The sequence below is a fragment of the Nuphar pumila genome, chromosome 17, assembly GCF_984573655.1.
Source record: "Nuphar pumila chromosome 17, dmNupPumi1.hap1.1, whole genome shotgun sequence".
Taxonomy (NCBI): Eukaryota; Viridiplantae; Streptophyta; class Magnoliopsida; order Nymphaeales; family Nymphaeaceae; genus Nuphar; species Nuphar pumila.
The window spans coordinates 76,578,743-76,596,523 of record NC_143265.1 but is presented as its reverse complement, the minus strand read 5'-3'; the positions used below and the strand labels follow the sequence as shown (position 1 = coordinate 76,596,523).

General features: G+C 43.5%; 1 protein-coding gene across 2 annotated transcripts in view; it reads right to left on the bottom strand.

The window, feature by feature from the left end:
- Nucleotides 1–365: 365 nt before the first annotated feature.
- LOC149812294 (uncharacterized) overlaps nt 366–17,781 on the bottom strand; it is a 50,948-nt gene continuing 33,532 nt past the window's right edge. For both annotated transcript variants that reach the window (XM_089992635.1, XM_089992636.1), the window contains exons 12-15: nt 3,766–4,216; nt 2,675–3,240; nt 1,230–1,461; nt 366–745 (exon numbers count right to left, since the gene is read on the bottom strand). In XM_089992635.1, coding sequence (XP_089848761.1) covers nt 552–745; nt 1,230–1,461; nt 2,675–3,240; nt 3,766–4,216 — 1,443 coding nt within the window. In that variant the 3' untranslated portion in view covers nt 366–551. The remainder of the gene's footprint in view (nt 746–1,229; nt 1,462–2,674; nt 3,241–3,765; nt 4,217–17,781) is intronic.

Genomic DNA, 17,781 nt, shown 5'->3' with positions numbered 1-17,781 from the left:
TCCATGAAAATCACGTTCACATTAGTTCTCATATTCTAGTGGCTATATATATCAGTATTTTCTATGAAGACTGTATTGAGAGCTGTGTAGTTAAGATAATTTGGCTAGTTTAGTATAGCACACTCGGATGAGAGTCTAATGAAACACGAGCTTCAAGTTTGAGAAACTCAGACAAGGGTATCTTGCATTCTAGAGTGATGAAATGAGAGCTATTTTACTGCCAATGCAATGCTCGTTACATCTTATATCAGAGCTCAGGCCCCTGGGCAGTAAAAAACCCCAAAGGCAAAAAAATAATCACCACCAAAACATTACAAAGTGCGACGCCGTAATTTTGTCAAAGTTTTCATGGAACAAGCTGGCCATGGATGAAGCATCTACAAATTCCATTTCAGATGGATCACGATAGAAGTTCAAGCACAAATTACAGGTATAATTGGCATACCATCGAAAAGCACTTTAAATATAGAAACGCCTCGTGGGGCCTCCATCACAGAAGAATTAATTTTTTGTATTCCGAAACTCTCTACTTGCCATGGCTAGAAGTTCATTCATTGGCTAATACTGGCGTCGTGGTTCTCATGCTTGGTTTCTTGCAATGATGAAGACTGTATTGAGAGCCTTTCAAGCAATTCCTGACATTCTATCTGGGTTACCATGATGCTTAAATTAGTTATTCCCTTCCAACATCCAACAGCAATAGTCGACTCATCAACAAAAATATCATCGGGAATAGGATCCTCCCCTGCAAGAAAACCAAAGTGAGGGTACACACCATAGTGACAAAAGTAAAAAAAAAATGGTAAAATCTCGGCAGCCAAAAACTTTCGAAAAATAAAAAAAATTGTAAATCTAGCATGATTTTCGGCAAAATCTCAGCAATAAAAAATAAAATTTCACAAATAAATAAATAAAAAATATGTAAACAAAAAACACGATTTTTCTACAATAAATAGCCGATAAAAACATAAATATCGTATTTAAAACATGATATTTATATTTCTGATAAAAAAATGCGAGAAATTGAAAATATCACAAGATTGCAGTTTTTAACTTATCTCGCGATATTTTCGCAAGATTTTCATAAATCTCGTGACTATGGTACACACATAATTGCACTGTTAGCACCAACAAACTCCTTTATCAAGTAGTACAATAAGATTTCAAAGTCCTGACGGTTAAGCAGAAGCAGAAGCAGAAGATAATTCCATATAAGACATGCATGTTACCTTTATGCAATATAACAACACAACAGCCAGCTGACAACTTTGAAGCCTTCTCACCAAACTCAGCATCACAAAAATCTGCAAACTTGATTGTCCTATATTTCAAGAGGTGCTCAAAATCATTGAGTGATGAATAAATCTGCTGTTTGGTCATATATGGCAGCAGCAGTGGTAGACCTTCTGAAGATATTCGAAAAGCACATGATGTAGAAGAGTCTTTGGATGACTGTCTTTCCTGATAAAAGAATACACATATTGGAAAGGGTAAGGAAATATATATACAATATCTAAAGATCAGGCAATTTAACTTAGGGAACACTGGTTTCTTTCATCACAATGCCATTGATTATATAAAAGATCCTCCAGTGAACAGATGGGCCCAAACTAAAAAATATCCATTCTTTTGGTGAAAGTCAATACTCTAGCCTGCACACCCAGCAGACCTAGAAATTAGTTATATCAGCATATAAAAAAAATTAGTTGCTGCTTTCTTCGCTATCAGATATTCAAATATTTCATCATAATATGCAGTTGGTAGAATAAACTTGAGACCCTTCCACGAAGAGATTCAAGGACAAAAGCTCATTAACATGTATGATGAAAACTTCTCAACGAAGGTTGAGGTTTTAAAAGCCTAAAAGAGGCAGTGTAATGGTGCAGTCAGAGAAGACAAGGCATGTGACAAGTAATAAGCAACCATCACAAAGTGTAAGGTACTAACTACTATTACACCTAATAATGATAATCAATCACCATTAAGTAAAAAATGCTAACAAATAACAAATAACAACCAAAGAATAATAAATAAGCACAACAATGTACACAAATTTATTAAAATCATCATAAAGAAACTAAATAATAAGAAAATCCATCAAGTTTCAATGCAGGCTTTCAGTTTAATAATGCAACAGGAAAATTTTAAAATTCAAAGTCCAAAAATTCCTAAAGAAAAAAAGAGATCCATCCATGGCATAAATAAAATGCGACATTTTCTTGCCATGTTAGCAAATGAGCAGGCAACCATAAATTAAACAAAACCAAGGCTTCCAATATAGTCTTGTGTTTTACCATTAACCATGCTCCATCTGTGATATGTCCTTTGAGGCATTATCCTGGACTAAACATACAATGCTGTCTTTTCCAAAGTCTACCAGCCTCACAATTAGGAGTTCAGACAATACTTCATGCATCTATAAATTGGATGCATCCACAGAAACAAAAGCCCTAGATTTATCATGTGCATGAACACCTTTTGTTTATGTGTACGCACCAAATTTAAAGGATTCCCAACAAAAATTATGGAAAGGAAAAGATTAATTTTTCTTCATTAGGAAATTTGTCCACTGATTTGGAGAAACTACCATAAAGAATAACAATAGAGCCAATGCTTACCCGCTACAAGTGAAAACCAGTAAAATGATAGAAAAAAAAAGTGAAAAAGAACTCACGAAAATTTTTAGTCCAAGTGACGTTATCTTGAGCTGCTGACCAACAAGAAAATTTAACTTGAGGACATCTTGAACAGACCGTGATATATAGTATATCCTTTTCACATGGTGAACATCTTCATTTCGTGTCACAAGATGTCCATGAAGGGGCAACAATTCATCAATACCATAAAAATTTCTTAGGCTATTAATTATGTTGTCATCCATGAAGAATACGACAGGGTCAACTCCTCTCCACTTGCCATGGATCTGCAATTGTCCTCTTCCACCTTTCTCCCTGTTCAAGTCAGTCATGCCACCCTCACATTCTACTGCCTTCTCCAACTCATCACCTTCAGCACAAATCTCAGAACAGTCTACTTCAGAACCAAATTCTACAGGTTCTTGTTCATCTGCAGAATCTGAGGCCACACTCCCCTCAGCTAAATTAGCATGATCATCACCAGGTGCATCTTCAAATACACTTGTAGTACTTGCAAATGAAGTTTCAGTGGCTTCCTTCGATAGCTCTCCAATTTTATCAATTTCACGAGTAGAATCTACTTGTTTACTTGGTTTATCTGCCACTGTTCCAAGCAAAAATTGAACCACCTAGTGAGTAACAACAAACAGGCATTCATATGGTATCTTCTCATAAATATGTCAGAAAGATGATACATCATTATACAATACTACTTTTTCAAAGGTATGCTTACATCATTATATAACACTACTTTTTCAAGAGCATGATTGAATTTACTTGAGTATTTCTTTCCAAGAAAGAAGAGATGGAAGTGAGCTACACTTTTTGAGCACTTTAACTGAAGCAACTAACTACATCCAAGGCATCAGTACAAAAATTCCAACATGAACAGTGTTCAGTCAGAACAGTACATCAAAAAAGATAACCCACAAGCCCTACAATGATATCAACATGAAAAGATCCCATGAAAAAGGACATTACTGACATATACGGGGTTTGTTGTTTAGTTGCCAATTGTATTGTGGTCCCCAACCAAAGCTAGCTTGTTCACATGCTAGGGTGAAAAGGGAAAAGGAAAAAGGAAAAAAGGAATAAGCATTTAGACAAGCAACTTGATGGTTCGATATACCTCTTAAATGAGAAATCTTGTGAAAAACAGCAATGAAAAAGGCTCCTCCATTTTGGTCATGTGGCAGTATCCTCATGCAACGTTCCAATGGAAGATCAGAAATTTCTTTTGCTTCAAGTTTTGAATCCCCCTGAATTATGGACTGAGTAAATGACTTCACTGCTTCTGTTTCATTTTCCTCACCAGTATTATTTGAAGCATTGTGGTCATCTGCATGACCATTACCACATTCAGGAGGATTGCTTTCAACATTTTGACATTTCTTTTGTAAGGAAGTGTTAGTTTCTGGCTCATTTGCAATAATATCCATTTCTGATATCTTTTCATCAATAGCAGATGTTTCTTTCGACTCCCAGCTCTGACCTGAAGGGAACATGCTGGGCACTATCACAGACTTTCTGTTGGAAGGAACCTCCTTGTAAGAAGTCAGCCAGGATCCCTTATCCCGCACCTGCAATGTTAATGCCAACCTTTAAGGAAAATTAAAGGAATATGGTTTCATGAACACAGTAATAAGCTTAATTCATGTTCAAGTAATTCCAGGATGTCTAACAAAGGAGAAATAATTGGAGCTGGAGTCAGAAAAGGAATTTGATCACAATAATATGTATGCATATATATAAAGGGCGGGTGTGCATGACCCGAGTGCACTGGTGTTAGACGTGGTGATTTAACTGTACAGATGTGTTTGACACATTCCATTTGCTAGGAACTGGCCCTTGATTTATCTTTTTTTTATAAAAAAAAACATGATTTTATAATGGTTTAAATTTAAAAAATTGTGGCCGTTGATTTTCAACCATTAAAAAGTCCTGCTTATGCGTCAGATTGGGTGCTTCAAAAGCTGATCCCTACTAATTTGATCATGTAAAACACAACTGTACAGTCAAATTTTTAAAAAAGTGAAAAAACATTAGTGAAAAATTCAGTACATTTCTGTGCTCACGGATGGTTGTGCACACCTACCCCTTTCTCTCTCTCTCTCTCTCTCTCTCTCTCTCTTATATATATATATATATATATATATATATATATATATATAGAGAGAGAGAGAGAGAGAGAGAGAGAGAGATGTATCTTTCAAACCATTTATCTTCCAGACCTTAGACCCCTTTAGAAAACATACTTGCATGTGTTTTTTGTTTAATCTAAACCCATATATGTGATCTCTATGCTTTATTTAGTAGAAAACATGTATTAGTTTAAATATTTTTGATGTTTAGATGTGTTTTTAGCTTAATAGAAAAAACTAGCTTAATAGAAAAAAATCAATGGTATATATCGCACCAAAAACTTGATTAACTAAAAATCAAGCATTCTTGTTAAATTTATTCGATCCAAAGCACGTTTTGTAGCAAGTATGCAATGATAAACATTTAAGAAAATTGATATGTAAATGTTTTGGATCGGGTCTGTTCTGTAAAACATTATGTAAGATGTGTTTGTATTATGGGTATTCTGGTAAAATACTGAACCCTAATGTTTCATATAAATACTCATGAAATAGGAGGCAGCCACACAGCAAACTCGAGGACTACTCCTTTATTCCAACTGTATCTTCTTCCTCTTCTCACACCTTACTGCAGATTTCTTAGAAAACACATCTACAGGTTTGGATTAAGCAAAAACCTTGCACAAATATGTTTTTTAAAGAGGTCTGGGACAGTCTGGAAGATACACAGTGCTATATATATATATATATATATATATATACACACACACACACACACACACACACACACACGAGAGAGCGTATCGGCGAATGCCTCAGGTGTCAAACGATGCTCGAACATGCGCAGTGCATAAAAAAAGGCCTTTTAGCGGCGGTCTTGACGGCCGCTAAAGACCTTTTTCCGCCCAGGTCTTTAGCGTCGATCAAGATTGCCACTAAAGCGTAGTTTCAATGCAAAAAAAATTTGTGCCGATGATCACGTCGGCACAAATTCGTCCGATTTGCTTCGGACAAATTAGGTGTTTGATGATACACCCTACTCTAGCAGCTGCTACGGCCCTACTAGAATCCTCAAACTTTGAAGCCATAGTAGATACCAATGCCCCTTTAGATGATAGGTAGGTGGCCTCAAGTCCAAGTTCCCGCACTTGGTTCTTCCTTCGATTCCGGTTTGCCTTGGTGCTATTAAGCACAAAATTCTTACAATTGCCTAATTACAGACTCTTTTATCTCCCTTAGCCACAATTGGCAGGGTTACAACACAATTTACACACGAAATACAAAGATCAAACACTTAGAAGACACAAACTGCATACAGGCTACACAGTACATACATTATTTATGCACACAAATTTACAACACCATATCTCCCAAAATAAAAACAATGGGCCAAAACACACGAGTAAATCTGGAGAAATGTACGCCCAAAGTAGGCCTAGAAACAAGACTGTACAGTCTGCAGAAACCCTGTCAAAACCTGTGACTTGATGGCAAATGATCAATTGCGCCCAACCTACGCAACTTCCAATGGCGCACCTTTGTTAATTCCTTTCTACACACTCTCAAGTCTCTATGGACCAAAAATCAACTCCTGAGCACGTGTGGATTGGCCAGAATTGGTGTAATAACCCGTAAAAAAAAAATTTGTTTGACCCGGGTCGGATCCAGATTTGGACCCAACCCGGATCCAATAGGGTGAGGCGTTCGGGCACAGCCTCACCGCCTCCCTCGAGCCTTCATTAGATAGAGAGGCAAGGGGGTTTCATATACGAAACCCCCCTCACCGTCTCTCTCTGCACCTCTCTCCCCCGATGCTCTCTCGTTCTCTCTGCACTCTCCTTCTCGCCTCCTCGTCATCCCGCTGGAGGCCCCCATCCGCCGTCGGCCACCACCCCCGGCGACCTCCAGGTATGTACCCTCGCCTTCTTTCTCCTTTTCTTTCCGCCTCTTCTCCCTTCTCATTCTCGCTCACCTCTCCGTTGCGCAGGGAGGGTGGCCGAGCTGCCTCCCTGCTGCCCTAGATCGCAGGGGAGGGGCAAAGCCCCCTCCCTGCGGCTCTTTTTAGCGAGGGAGGGGCAGAGCCCCTCTCTGTGTCGTGCTTGGTAAGGGAGGGGCCGGTTCCCCACCCGATGCCCTCTGGTTGCATGGGTGGGGTCGAGCCCCTCCCTGCATTTCCTTTAGGCAGGGGAGGGGCTGAGCCCCAACCTGCTTCGTGTTATGACAGGGGAGGGGCTGAGCACCCTCACTGCTCATTGTGTTGACAGGGGAGGGGGCCGAGCCCCTCCTCCCTGCGTCTCCTTACAGCAGGGGAGGGTCAACCCCTCCCTGCTCCCTTTGACAGCAGGGGAGGGTCGAACCCTCCCTGCTTCCTCTTTTGGTCAGGGGAGGGGTCAATCCCCCTCCCTGTGCCCTCGTCGTTCAGGGGAGGGGTCGAGCCCCCTCCCTGTGCCTTTTCTCTCTTTAGGCAGGGGCATCGCCCCTGCCTATGTTGTTCTTCGGCAGGTAGGGGCAAGGCCCCCTGCCTCCCTCTTTGTATGTCGTCTGGCAGGGGCAAAGCCCCCTGCCTCCCCTTCGTTGCTGACAGGCAGGGGCTCTGCCCTTGCCTCTCTTCTACTTTGTCAGGCAGGGGCGCAACCCTACTTGCCCTCGCTTTATGAGGGCAGGGGTGCAACCCCCTGCCTCCTCGGAGTCCGCTGACAGCAGGGGCTCGCAGCCCCTGCTTCTGCTTCTTGCGCTTATAGCAGGTGCCATGCGCACAATGCCCCTGCCTCTGTTTCTCTTACGTCAGGACGACGATAGTGCCTCTGACTTTCTATTTTGGTATTAGCTTGCTAAGATCGTTACTTTTCCAGCTCGTACGACGGATCTCGCTCACGCTCCGCGACCCGAGCCGCCAATCGCGTACATCCGCGGACGACAACAATCTTGTAACTCTCAAAGGTAGGGGAAGATTGCATAGAAGACTTGGACAATTAAATTAACTTCAATTAACTAAAAAGGGACCATTAAAGAAATAAATAAATAAATATATATATATATATATATATATATATATATATATATATATATATATATATATATATATATATATATATATATATATATATATATATATATATATATATACGAGTACACATTTAACTCAAGGACGCGGTTTCGCGATCCTTGTCCTTTACATTGCCGTCGCGCATCGCGCGAAGGATATACGTTGCACTTCTGTTTACAGTCTTTACTTTGCCGTCGCGCTTTGCGCTAGGCTCTTGCTTTTGCATATGTGTTGGTATTGCCTTGCTATTGCAGAGGTGCAGGTCCTTGCTTTTTGCGCATGCTTTAAAGGCATCCTCGTGGAGGATGCAAGGGGCATTTACCCCTCTCACTCTTGCGACAAGAGTTCAGTCGGGAGCGAGTGACACACCCTCGTCTAAGGAGAGGGATACCTCGCAAGGATCCTGGCTCTTCGTGCGTGCAGTCCTGCAGAGTCGACTTGAGGTTTTAGGGAGCTGCGCAAAAGCATCAAAGACTGCTCCAAATCAAAGCATTTGGAAGGATGTGACTGGCTGGTTTTGCTCGCCTTTTTGGCATATCACAGGTGATCCCGATTTGGGGGTTCGAGCGAACTTCTTAGCGGGTGTCCCGTATCCCGTCTATCGAGGCCGGTGTCGAGTCATGCGAGGCATGTAGATACCCCGATAGCGGATGTGATTCGAGAAAATCACATGCATAATGTTGGCACAAGGTACTGTTGCTTCAAAAGATAAAGTAAAGTTGATAAACTTTACATCTTTGTGAAACACTCCTGTTGAGGCTTCTATTGAGGAGCTATACTCCTTTCATCCAATAGTACTTATAGTCGTGCACGACACGTCTAGTACTGCGATAATCGAATGAGACGGTCGTGCGACCTCGAACAACGCTAAATGCAAAATGCTGTAATCACATAAATGGGCTCACATTCGCCTTCACAGGCAAGATGCTCGAGTAGTTTAAAGACCACAGCATAGAATGGGTCGTTAGTTAAGCAACCCCTACGCACCCGTTCGCTTCTGGTTGTCTGTCAAGGGAGAGGACAGATCGGTACAAAAACTCCAATGGACAAGTTGTTAACAACCACCCCACGGGCAAAGATTCAGCCTCCCCAGTCATTGGAGTTAGGGGATAGGGGCTACACAAGTTAGCTCAACACTTCTGCAGAAGTTGGATGCATCCGTGACACTGCTTTTCAGCCTCTGGGGAATCCTCTCTCGGCTAATGTCGTCCCCTTTGGAGTGAACTCAACTAGCTATTCGGGTTATTGAAAATACATAGAATAACAGACGCCCGAACTAGTCTCAGTTGTTTCTACGTTTTGCCTGCGCGTACCCGCAGGCCAGTAATTATCGAAACATAAGGTCTGTTCACACTGGTCGTGGGTCGTGAGATTCACTTGCACTACTGCTTCGCTTGCACTACTAATTCGCTTGCTTGCTCGAAAGTTCAATATGCTACTCGTTGAACTGTGCACGCTTGTCAAGGCGTTACTCTAGTTGGTTAAACTGCTTACGCAGTTCTTTGCGGAGTAATAAGGAGTTTCTCATACTAGTTAAATGCTTATAATAATAGCATTATACCAGTTACTACATATTAGCATGTGACTTGCTTTATCCCTTGGTCGAACTGTTTGGTGCTTATTGTAGCGTAGCACTTGTTGGCTTGCATCTCTTATGATTAATGTGTTTGCATACAGCTCGTAATCTACGAACTGGTGGCAACTATGATTGATGTGGCCGCTTGTCTTATAAGCTGCTTACATATTGTGATATAACGGTTGCCGTATGATTGCTTATGAATGGTTTGTGATGTAATGGTTTATGCCTTACAATTAATTTAATTAGTTGTCGATGGACTGAGCCATTTTATGGTAATTGTATGTTTTACGAGCATTGTTATGAGTGCTTGTCTTATTCAGTTATTTTGTTTGCCTGACGGGTAGAGTTAGTTACCCTTCGCCCATAGAATCAATTGAATTGTCATATCTGTGCGTTCTCATGTGTCGTTTACACATGCTTTGAGGTCCTATTTGAGGATTGCAATATTCCTTGTGGCAATCATACGATGCGTAGGATTATATGCTTCTGCGTGGAGTGATATGATGCATATTGCTGATATAGATGCTTGTGCCCATATTGTGGCTACTGACATCGAGAGCAGTCAACTGTTCGGAGCAGTCGATTGTATAGATGCGTGTATCACCGAGTATGGTGTTTGTCGAGCACCTGATCTCCACAGGATTATCTGCGAGGGCATGTATGATCAAGACCAGGTACCCGGCTAGAGTGGTAAATTCTTTGTGAGGATGTACAATGTCCACGAATGGGTAGCCGCGAAGACGGTGAACTCCTGTAAGGAAGTGTATGGTCCAAGACCAGGTATACCATTTAAGGCAAAATTCCTTATGAGGTTATACATTTCCCAGACTAGGTGATCCGGTGTTGATCTTGTTGTTTGTATTAGTGGCTATCGACCCTGAGAGCGGTCATTTTTGTTGATGCGCGTATCGCAATGAATTTCATTGGATATGGCATTTGTTGGGGACCCGCTTCCCAAAGGGTTCGCTGTGGGGGTATGTATGATCAAGATCAGGTGACCCGGCTAGAGCGGTAAAATCTTTGTGAGGATATACACTGTCCACGAACGGGTAGCCGCAAAGATGGTGAACTCCTGTGAGGAAGTGTATGGTCCAAGACCGAGTATACCCTCTAGGGCAGTAATTCCTTGTCCGGTCGTATATCTCTCAGACCAAATGATCTGACGTGGATCTTGAGTTTTTGCTTACCATAAAAAGTTATGGTGAGCTGTGACGATCTTCTGAGATTGTTTGTGATAGCCAACTATGAATTCATAGTTTCGACTTTCTGTTTAAGCATGATTACATGCTTGACTCAGGTGTGAGAATCAGATCGTTAGCGATTTGAGTTAGTGATCATGTTTTGGACCTTCTACGGAGGGGTGAGCTTTTCTGAGAAGGTATGACGCCTTAGTGCGTCATAACCGGTGACGGTTAGCCGCGTAAGACTTTGAGAGATAAGGATAGATTAAGGTCGTTCAGGACAAAGCGTTGGTTAGAAGTAGCGAGTGACAAACTATGTCGTGGTAGTGATTAGATGCAGAGACCACGTTCTAGGAATGAGGACAAGCTTGTTGCGTAGTAGTTCACAGCTTACGATCAAATGGATCGTATGCTGCGTTGGTTAGTTGAACTGCTTACTTGCTTTGAACTGCTTACTGTTTGCACTACTTACGCAGTTGCACTGCTTACTCGCTTGCACTACTTACTCGCTCACACGCCTTATTCGCTTGTACTGCTTACGTGTTTGCACTATTCACCTGCTTGCATTGCTTACCTGTTTAACTGCATATCTACTTTAAACTGCGTAGCCTACTGAATTAAATGTACGTAATTCAGTTTCCTGATAGTCTCTCTTGTGCACCTACTAGTTTTTCGCGAAACTAACCCATTCTATGGGTACAGGTGATGTTTAGGTACTCTACGGGCGATGGCGCGATTGCAAGATGGCTTCAAGACTTCTTCTTCCTGCTCTTAGCTCGCGTCTTGGACGCTTGGGTTTGTATCGGATTTCCCTTAGGATATCCGAATTTTTGTGCGTTTTGGTTATTTTAGCTAACGTGCCCAGAGTTGTCAGCTTGCCTTATGATTTATCAAAGAAAAATCTTCCGCTGATTTCATAAATAAACTCTGAAGGAAAGAGATATTTCTAGTCTCTTGCCTGTTTTTTCTGAAAAGGTTCGCAAGTTTGAAATTTGGGGCGTTACAACTTGGTATCAGAGCTAAGGAAAGTAAGAATTATTGACCATTGAGCATCCGCATCGCGCTTTAAGTATACCATTTTTCTTATTTTATAGATGTTTTTAGCGTTGTTAAGCTAAATGGCTTGACATGTTATGCTTATGTACCAGCATTGCTGGGTTTTTTGTAAACTACTCATGTTACACATGAATAGTACGAATGTTTTTGACTTCTTTTTCGAGTTTCCTCAGATTTTGATCTTTGGTATCCCTTGTTTACATCAATGATAGTAAAGAACTCGAACGAAGATTCGACTGACGAATGGTCGAATACTGAGAAAAATTACCCTAGCTTGTATTTTTACTAATGTAGGCCAAGGTAATTTCGCAGACGAAATTCTTTTAAGGAGGGTAGGATGTAATAACCCGTAAAAAAAAATTTGTTTGACTCGGGTCGGATCCAGATTTGGACCCGACCCGGATCCAATAGGGTGAGGCGGTGGGGCACAGCCTCCCTCGAACCTTCATTAGATAGAGAGGCAAGGGGGTTTCATATACGAAACCCCCCTCACCGTCTCTCTCTCTGCACCTCTCCCCCCCGATGCTCTCTCGTTCTCTCTGCACTCTCCTTCTCGCCTCCTTGTCATCTCGCTGGAGGCCCCCATCCGCCGTCGGCCACCACCCCCGGCGACCTCCAGGTATGTACCCTCGCCTTCTTTCTCCTTTTCTTTCCGCCTCTTCTCCCTTCTCATTCTCGCTCACCTCTCCGTTGCGCAGGGAGGGTGGCCGAGCTGCCTCCCTGCTGCCCTAGATCGCAGGGGAGGGGCAAAGCCCCCTCCCTGCGGCTCTTTTTAGCGAGGGAGGGGCAGAGCCCCTCTCTGTGTCGTGCTTGGTAAGGGAGGGGCCGGTTCCCCACCCGATGCCCTCTGGTTGCATGGGTGGGGTCGAGCCCCTCCCTGCATTTCCTTTAGGCAGGGGAGGGGCTGAGCCCCCTCTTGCTCCCTATCACGGCAGGGGAGGGGCTGAACCCCTCCCTGCGTCGTGTTATGACAGGGGAGGGGCTGAGCCCCCTCCCTGCTCTTTGTGTTGACAGGGGAGGGGGCCGAGCCCCTCCTCCCTGCGTCTCCTTACAGCAGGGGAGGGTCAACCCCTCCCTGCTCCCTTTTGACAGCAGGGGAGGGTCGACCCCTCCCTGCTCCCTTTGACAGCAGGGGAGGGTCGAACCCTCCCTGCTTCCTCTTTTGGTAAGGGGAGGGGTCAATCCCCCTCCCTGTGCCCTCGTCGTTCAGGGGAGGGGTCGAGCCCCCTCCCTGTGCCTTATCTCTCTTTACGAAGGGGCATCGCCCCTGCCTCTGTTGTTCTTCGGCAGGCAGGGGCAAGGCCCCCTGCCTCCCTCTTTGTATGTTGTCTGGCAGGGGCGAAGCCCCCTGCCTCCCCTTCGTTGCTGACAGGCAGGGGCTCTGCCCTTGCCTCTCTTCTACTTTGTCAGGCAGGGGCACAACCCTGCTTGCCCTCGCTTTATGAGGGCAGGGGTGCAACCCCCCGCCTCCTCGGAGTCCGCTGACAGCAGGGGCTCGCAGCCCCTGCTTTTGCTTCTTGCGCTTATAGCAGGTGCGCATGATGCCCCTGCCTCTGTTTCACTTACGTCAGGACGACGATAGTGACTCTGACTTTCTATTTTGGTATTAGCTTGCTAAGATCGTTACTTTTCCAGCTCGTACAACGGATCCCGCTCGCGCTCCGCGACCCGAGCCGCCAATCGCGTACATCCGCGGACGACAGCAATCTTGTAACTCTCAAAGGTAGGGGAAGATTGCACAGAAGACTAATACAATTGAATTAAGTTCAATTAACTAAAAAGGGACCATTAAATATATATATATATATATATATATTTATACGAGTACACATTTAACTCAAGGGCGCGGTTTCGTGATCCTTGTCCTTTACCTTACCGTCGCGCATCGCGCGAAGGATATGCGTTGCACTTCTGTTTACAGTCTTTACTTTGTCGTCGCGCTTTGCGCTAGGCTCTTGCTTTTGCATATGTGTTGGTATTGCCTTGCTATTGCAGAGGTGCAGGTCCTTGCGCTTTGCGGATGCTTTAAAGGCATCCTCGTGGAGGATGCAAGGGGCATTTACCCCTCTCCCTCTTGCGACAAGAGTTCAGTCGGGAGCGAGCGGCACACCCTCGTCTAAGGAGAAGGATACCTCGCAAGGATCCTGGCTCTTCGTGCGTGCAGTCCTGCAGAGTCGACTTGAGGTTTTAGGGAGCTGCGCAAAAGCATCAAAGACTGCTCCAAATCAAAGCATTTGGAAGGATGTGACTGGCTGGTTCTGCTCGCCTTTTTGGCATATCACAGGTGATCCCGATTTGGGGGTTCGAGCGAACTTCTTAGCGGATGTCCTATTGAGAAACCCGTATCCCGTCTATCGAGGCCGGTGTCGAGTCATGCGAGGCATGTAGATACCCCGATAGCGGATGTGATTCGAGAAAATCACATGCATAATGTTGGCACAAGGTACTGTTGCTTCAAAAGATAAAGTAAAGTTGATAAACTTTACATCTTTGTGAAACACTCCTGTTGAGGCTTCTATTGAGGAGCTATACTCCTTTCATCCAATAGTACTTATAGTCGTGCACGACACGTCTAGTACTGCGATAATCGAATGAGACGGTCGTGCGACCTCGAACAACGCTAAATGCAAAATGCTGTAATCACATAAATGGGCTCACATTCGCCTTCACAGGCAAGATGCTCGAGTAGTTTAAAGACCACAGCATAGAATGGGTCGTTAGTTAAGCAACCCCTACGCACCCGTTCGCTTCTGGTTGTCTGTCAAGGGAGAGGACAGATCGGTACAAAAACTCCAATGGACAAGTTGTTAACAACCACCCCACGGGCAAAGATTCAGCCTCCCCAGTCATTGGAGTTAGGGGATAGGGGCTACACAAGTTAGCTCAACACTTCTGCAGAAGTTGGATGCATCCGTGACACTGCTTTTCAGCCTCTGGGGAATCCTCTCTCGGCTAATGTCGTCCCCTTTGGAGTGAACTCAACTAGCTATTCGGGTTATTGAAAATACATAGAATAACAGACGCCCGAACTAGTCTCAGTTGTTTCTACGTTTTGCCTGCGCGTACCCGCAGGCCAGTAATTATCGAAACATAAGGTCTGTTCACACTGGTCGTGGGTCGTGAGATTCACTTGCACTACTGCTTCGCTTGCACTACTAATTTGCTTGCTTGCTCGAAAGTTCAATATGCTACTCGTTGAACTGTGCATGCTTGTCAAGGCGTTACTCTAGTTGGTTAAACTGCTTACGCAGTTCTTTGCGGAGTAATAAGGAGTTTCTCATACTAGTTAAATGCTTATAATAATAGCATTATACCAGTTACTACATATTAGCATGTGACTTGCTTTATCCCTTGGTCGAACTGTTTGGTGCTTATTGTAGCGTAGCACTTGTTGGCTTGCATCTCTTATGATTAATGTGATTGCATACAACTCGTAATCTACGAACTGGTGGCAATTAGGATTGATGTGGCCGCTTGTCTTATAAGCTGCTTACATATTGTGATATAACGGTTGCCGTATGATTGCTTATGAATGGCTTGTGATGTAATGGTTTATGCATTACAATTAATTTAATTAGTTGTCGATGGACTGAGCCATTTTATGGTAATTGTATGTTTTACGAGCATTGTTATGAGTGCTTGTCTTATTCAGTTATTTTGTTTGCCTGACGGGTAGAGTTAGTTACCCTTCGCCCATAGAATCAACTGAATTGTCATATCTGTGCGTTCTCATGTGTCGTTTACACATGCTTTGAGGTCCTATTTGAGGATTGCAATATTCCTTGTGGCAATCATACGATGCGTAGGATTATATGCTTCTGCGTGGAGTGATATGATGCATATTGCTGATATAGATGCTTGTGCCCATATTGTGGCTACTGACATCGAGAGCAGTCAACTGTTCGGAGCAATCGATTGTATAGATGCGTGTATCACCGAGTATGGTGTTTGTCGAGCACCTGATCTCCACAGGATTATCTACGAGGGCGTGTATGATGAAGACCAGGTACCCGGCTAGAGTGGTAAATTCTTTGTGAGGATGTACACTATCCACGAATGGGTAGCCGCGAAGACGGTGAACTCCTGTGAGGAAGTGTATGGTCCAAGACCAGGTATACCATCTAGGGCAAAATTCCTTATGAGGTTATACATTTCCTAGACCAGGTGATCCGGCGTTGATCTTGTTGTTTGTATTAGTGGCTATCGACCCTGAGAGCGGTCATTTGTGTTGATGCGTGTATCGCAATGAATTTCATTAGATATGGCATTTGTTGGGGACCCGCTTCCCAAAGGGTTCGCTGTGGGGGTATGTATGATCAAGTTCAGGTGACCCGGCTAGAGCGGTAAAATCTTTGTGAGGATGTACACTGTCCACGAACGGGTAGCCGCAAAGACGGTGAACTCCTGTGAGGAAGTGTATGGTCCAAGACCGAGTATACCCTCTAGGGCAGTAATTCCTTGTCCGGTCGTATATCTCTCAAACCAAATGATCCGACGTGGATCTTGTGTTTTTGCTTACCATAAAAAGTTATGGTGAGTTGTGACGATCATCTGAGATTGTTTGTGATAGCCTACTATGAATTCATAGTTTTGACTTTCTGTTTAAGCATGATTACATGCTTGACTCAGGTGTGAGAATCAGATCGTTAGCAATTTGAGTTAGTGATCATGTTTTGGACCTTCTACGGAAGGGTGAGCTTTTCTGAGAAGGTATGACGCCTTAGTGCGTCATAACCGATGACGGTTAGCCGCGTAAGACTTTGAGAGATGAGGATAAATTAAGGTCGTTCAGGACAAAGCGTTGGTTAGAAGTAGCGAGTGACAAACTATGTCCTGGTGGTGATTAGATGCAGAGACCTCGTTCTAGGAACGAGGACAAGCTTGTTGCGTAGTAGTTCACAGCTTACGATCAAATGGATCGTATGCTGCGTTGGTCAGTTGAACTGCTTACTGTTTGCACTGCTTACTCGCTTGCACTACTTACTCGCTTGCACGCCTTATTCGCTTGTACTGCTTACGTGTTTGCACTATTCACCTGCTTGCATTGCTTACTTGTTTAACTGCGTAGCCTATTGAATTAAATGTACTTAATTCAATTTCCTGTTAGTCTCTCTTGTGCACCTACTATTTTTTCGCGAAACTAACCCATTCTATGGGTACAGGTGATGTTTATGTACTCTACGGGCGATGACGCGATTGCAAGATGGCTTCAAGACTTCTTCTTCCTGCTCTTAGCTCGCGTCCTGAACGCTTGTGTTTGTATCAGATTTCCCTTAGGATATCCGATTTTTTGTGCGTTTTGGTTCTTTTAGCTAACGTGCCAAGAGTTATCAGCTTGCCTTATGATTTATCAAAGAAAAATCTTCCGCTGATTTCATAAACAAACTCTGAAGGAAAGAGATATTTCTAGTCTCTTGCCTGTTTTTCTGAAAAGGTTCGCAAGTTTGAAATTTGGGGCGTTACAACTGGGCTACAAAGTTGATGTTGCAAACTGCTCACAGAGACAGAACAAGATCCACTGTAGCTCAGTGGAAAACAGTGATTCTCGCCAGAAAACAAGTCTACTCACCGGAGCAATCAATTCCATTAGAAATCTAACATCTCAAGCAATACATAGACACTGAAAATGCCGAGAGATGTGGTCTGCATCCTCAAGAATCGTGCACACAAGTCACTGGATTTCCTTCTGTGACAGGACAGAACAAAAATGCAAAAATTCGGCCACCGAAATTTGTAAATTTCGGGCTACTTACTGTGGCTCAGGCGGTGAAAATATCCAGATAAGGACTACAAACCCCTAGGAACACGAATTCACCGGTGGATTTGCCGAATCTTGGCTGAAAAGATCAATAGTGCAGGAAAACACTCCGAACGAATGCATGTTGGAGAATGAGATTCCTCAGTCAATCCAAGCCAAGATCCACGCGAATTACTGGCGATCTAAGCTCAGATCACTAGATCTAGGATAGATCTAGCGCGCATAGGTCAGATCTACGCAAGATCTACAGAGAAATGGCTGAAATTCAATGAGAAATGGTCGGGAAATGCTCACTAGTGGTCGATGATGGTGAATTTGCCACTTCTAGCTCACACATGGCTGAGATTCATGTTCTAATGCTTGGATCTACTTTGATTTACCTCCAAAACGTGAATTTGGCCTCTGATCATCCAATTGGATGCGCTGATCCACCGTGAAATGGGC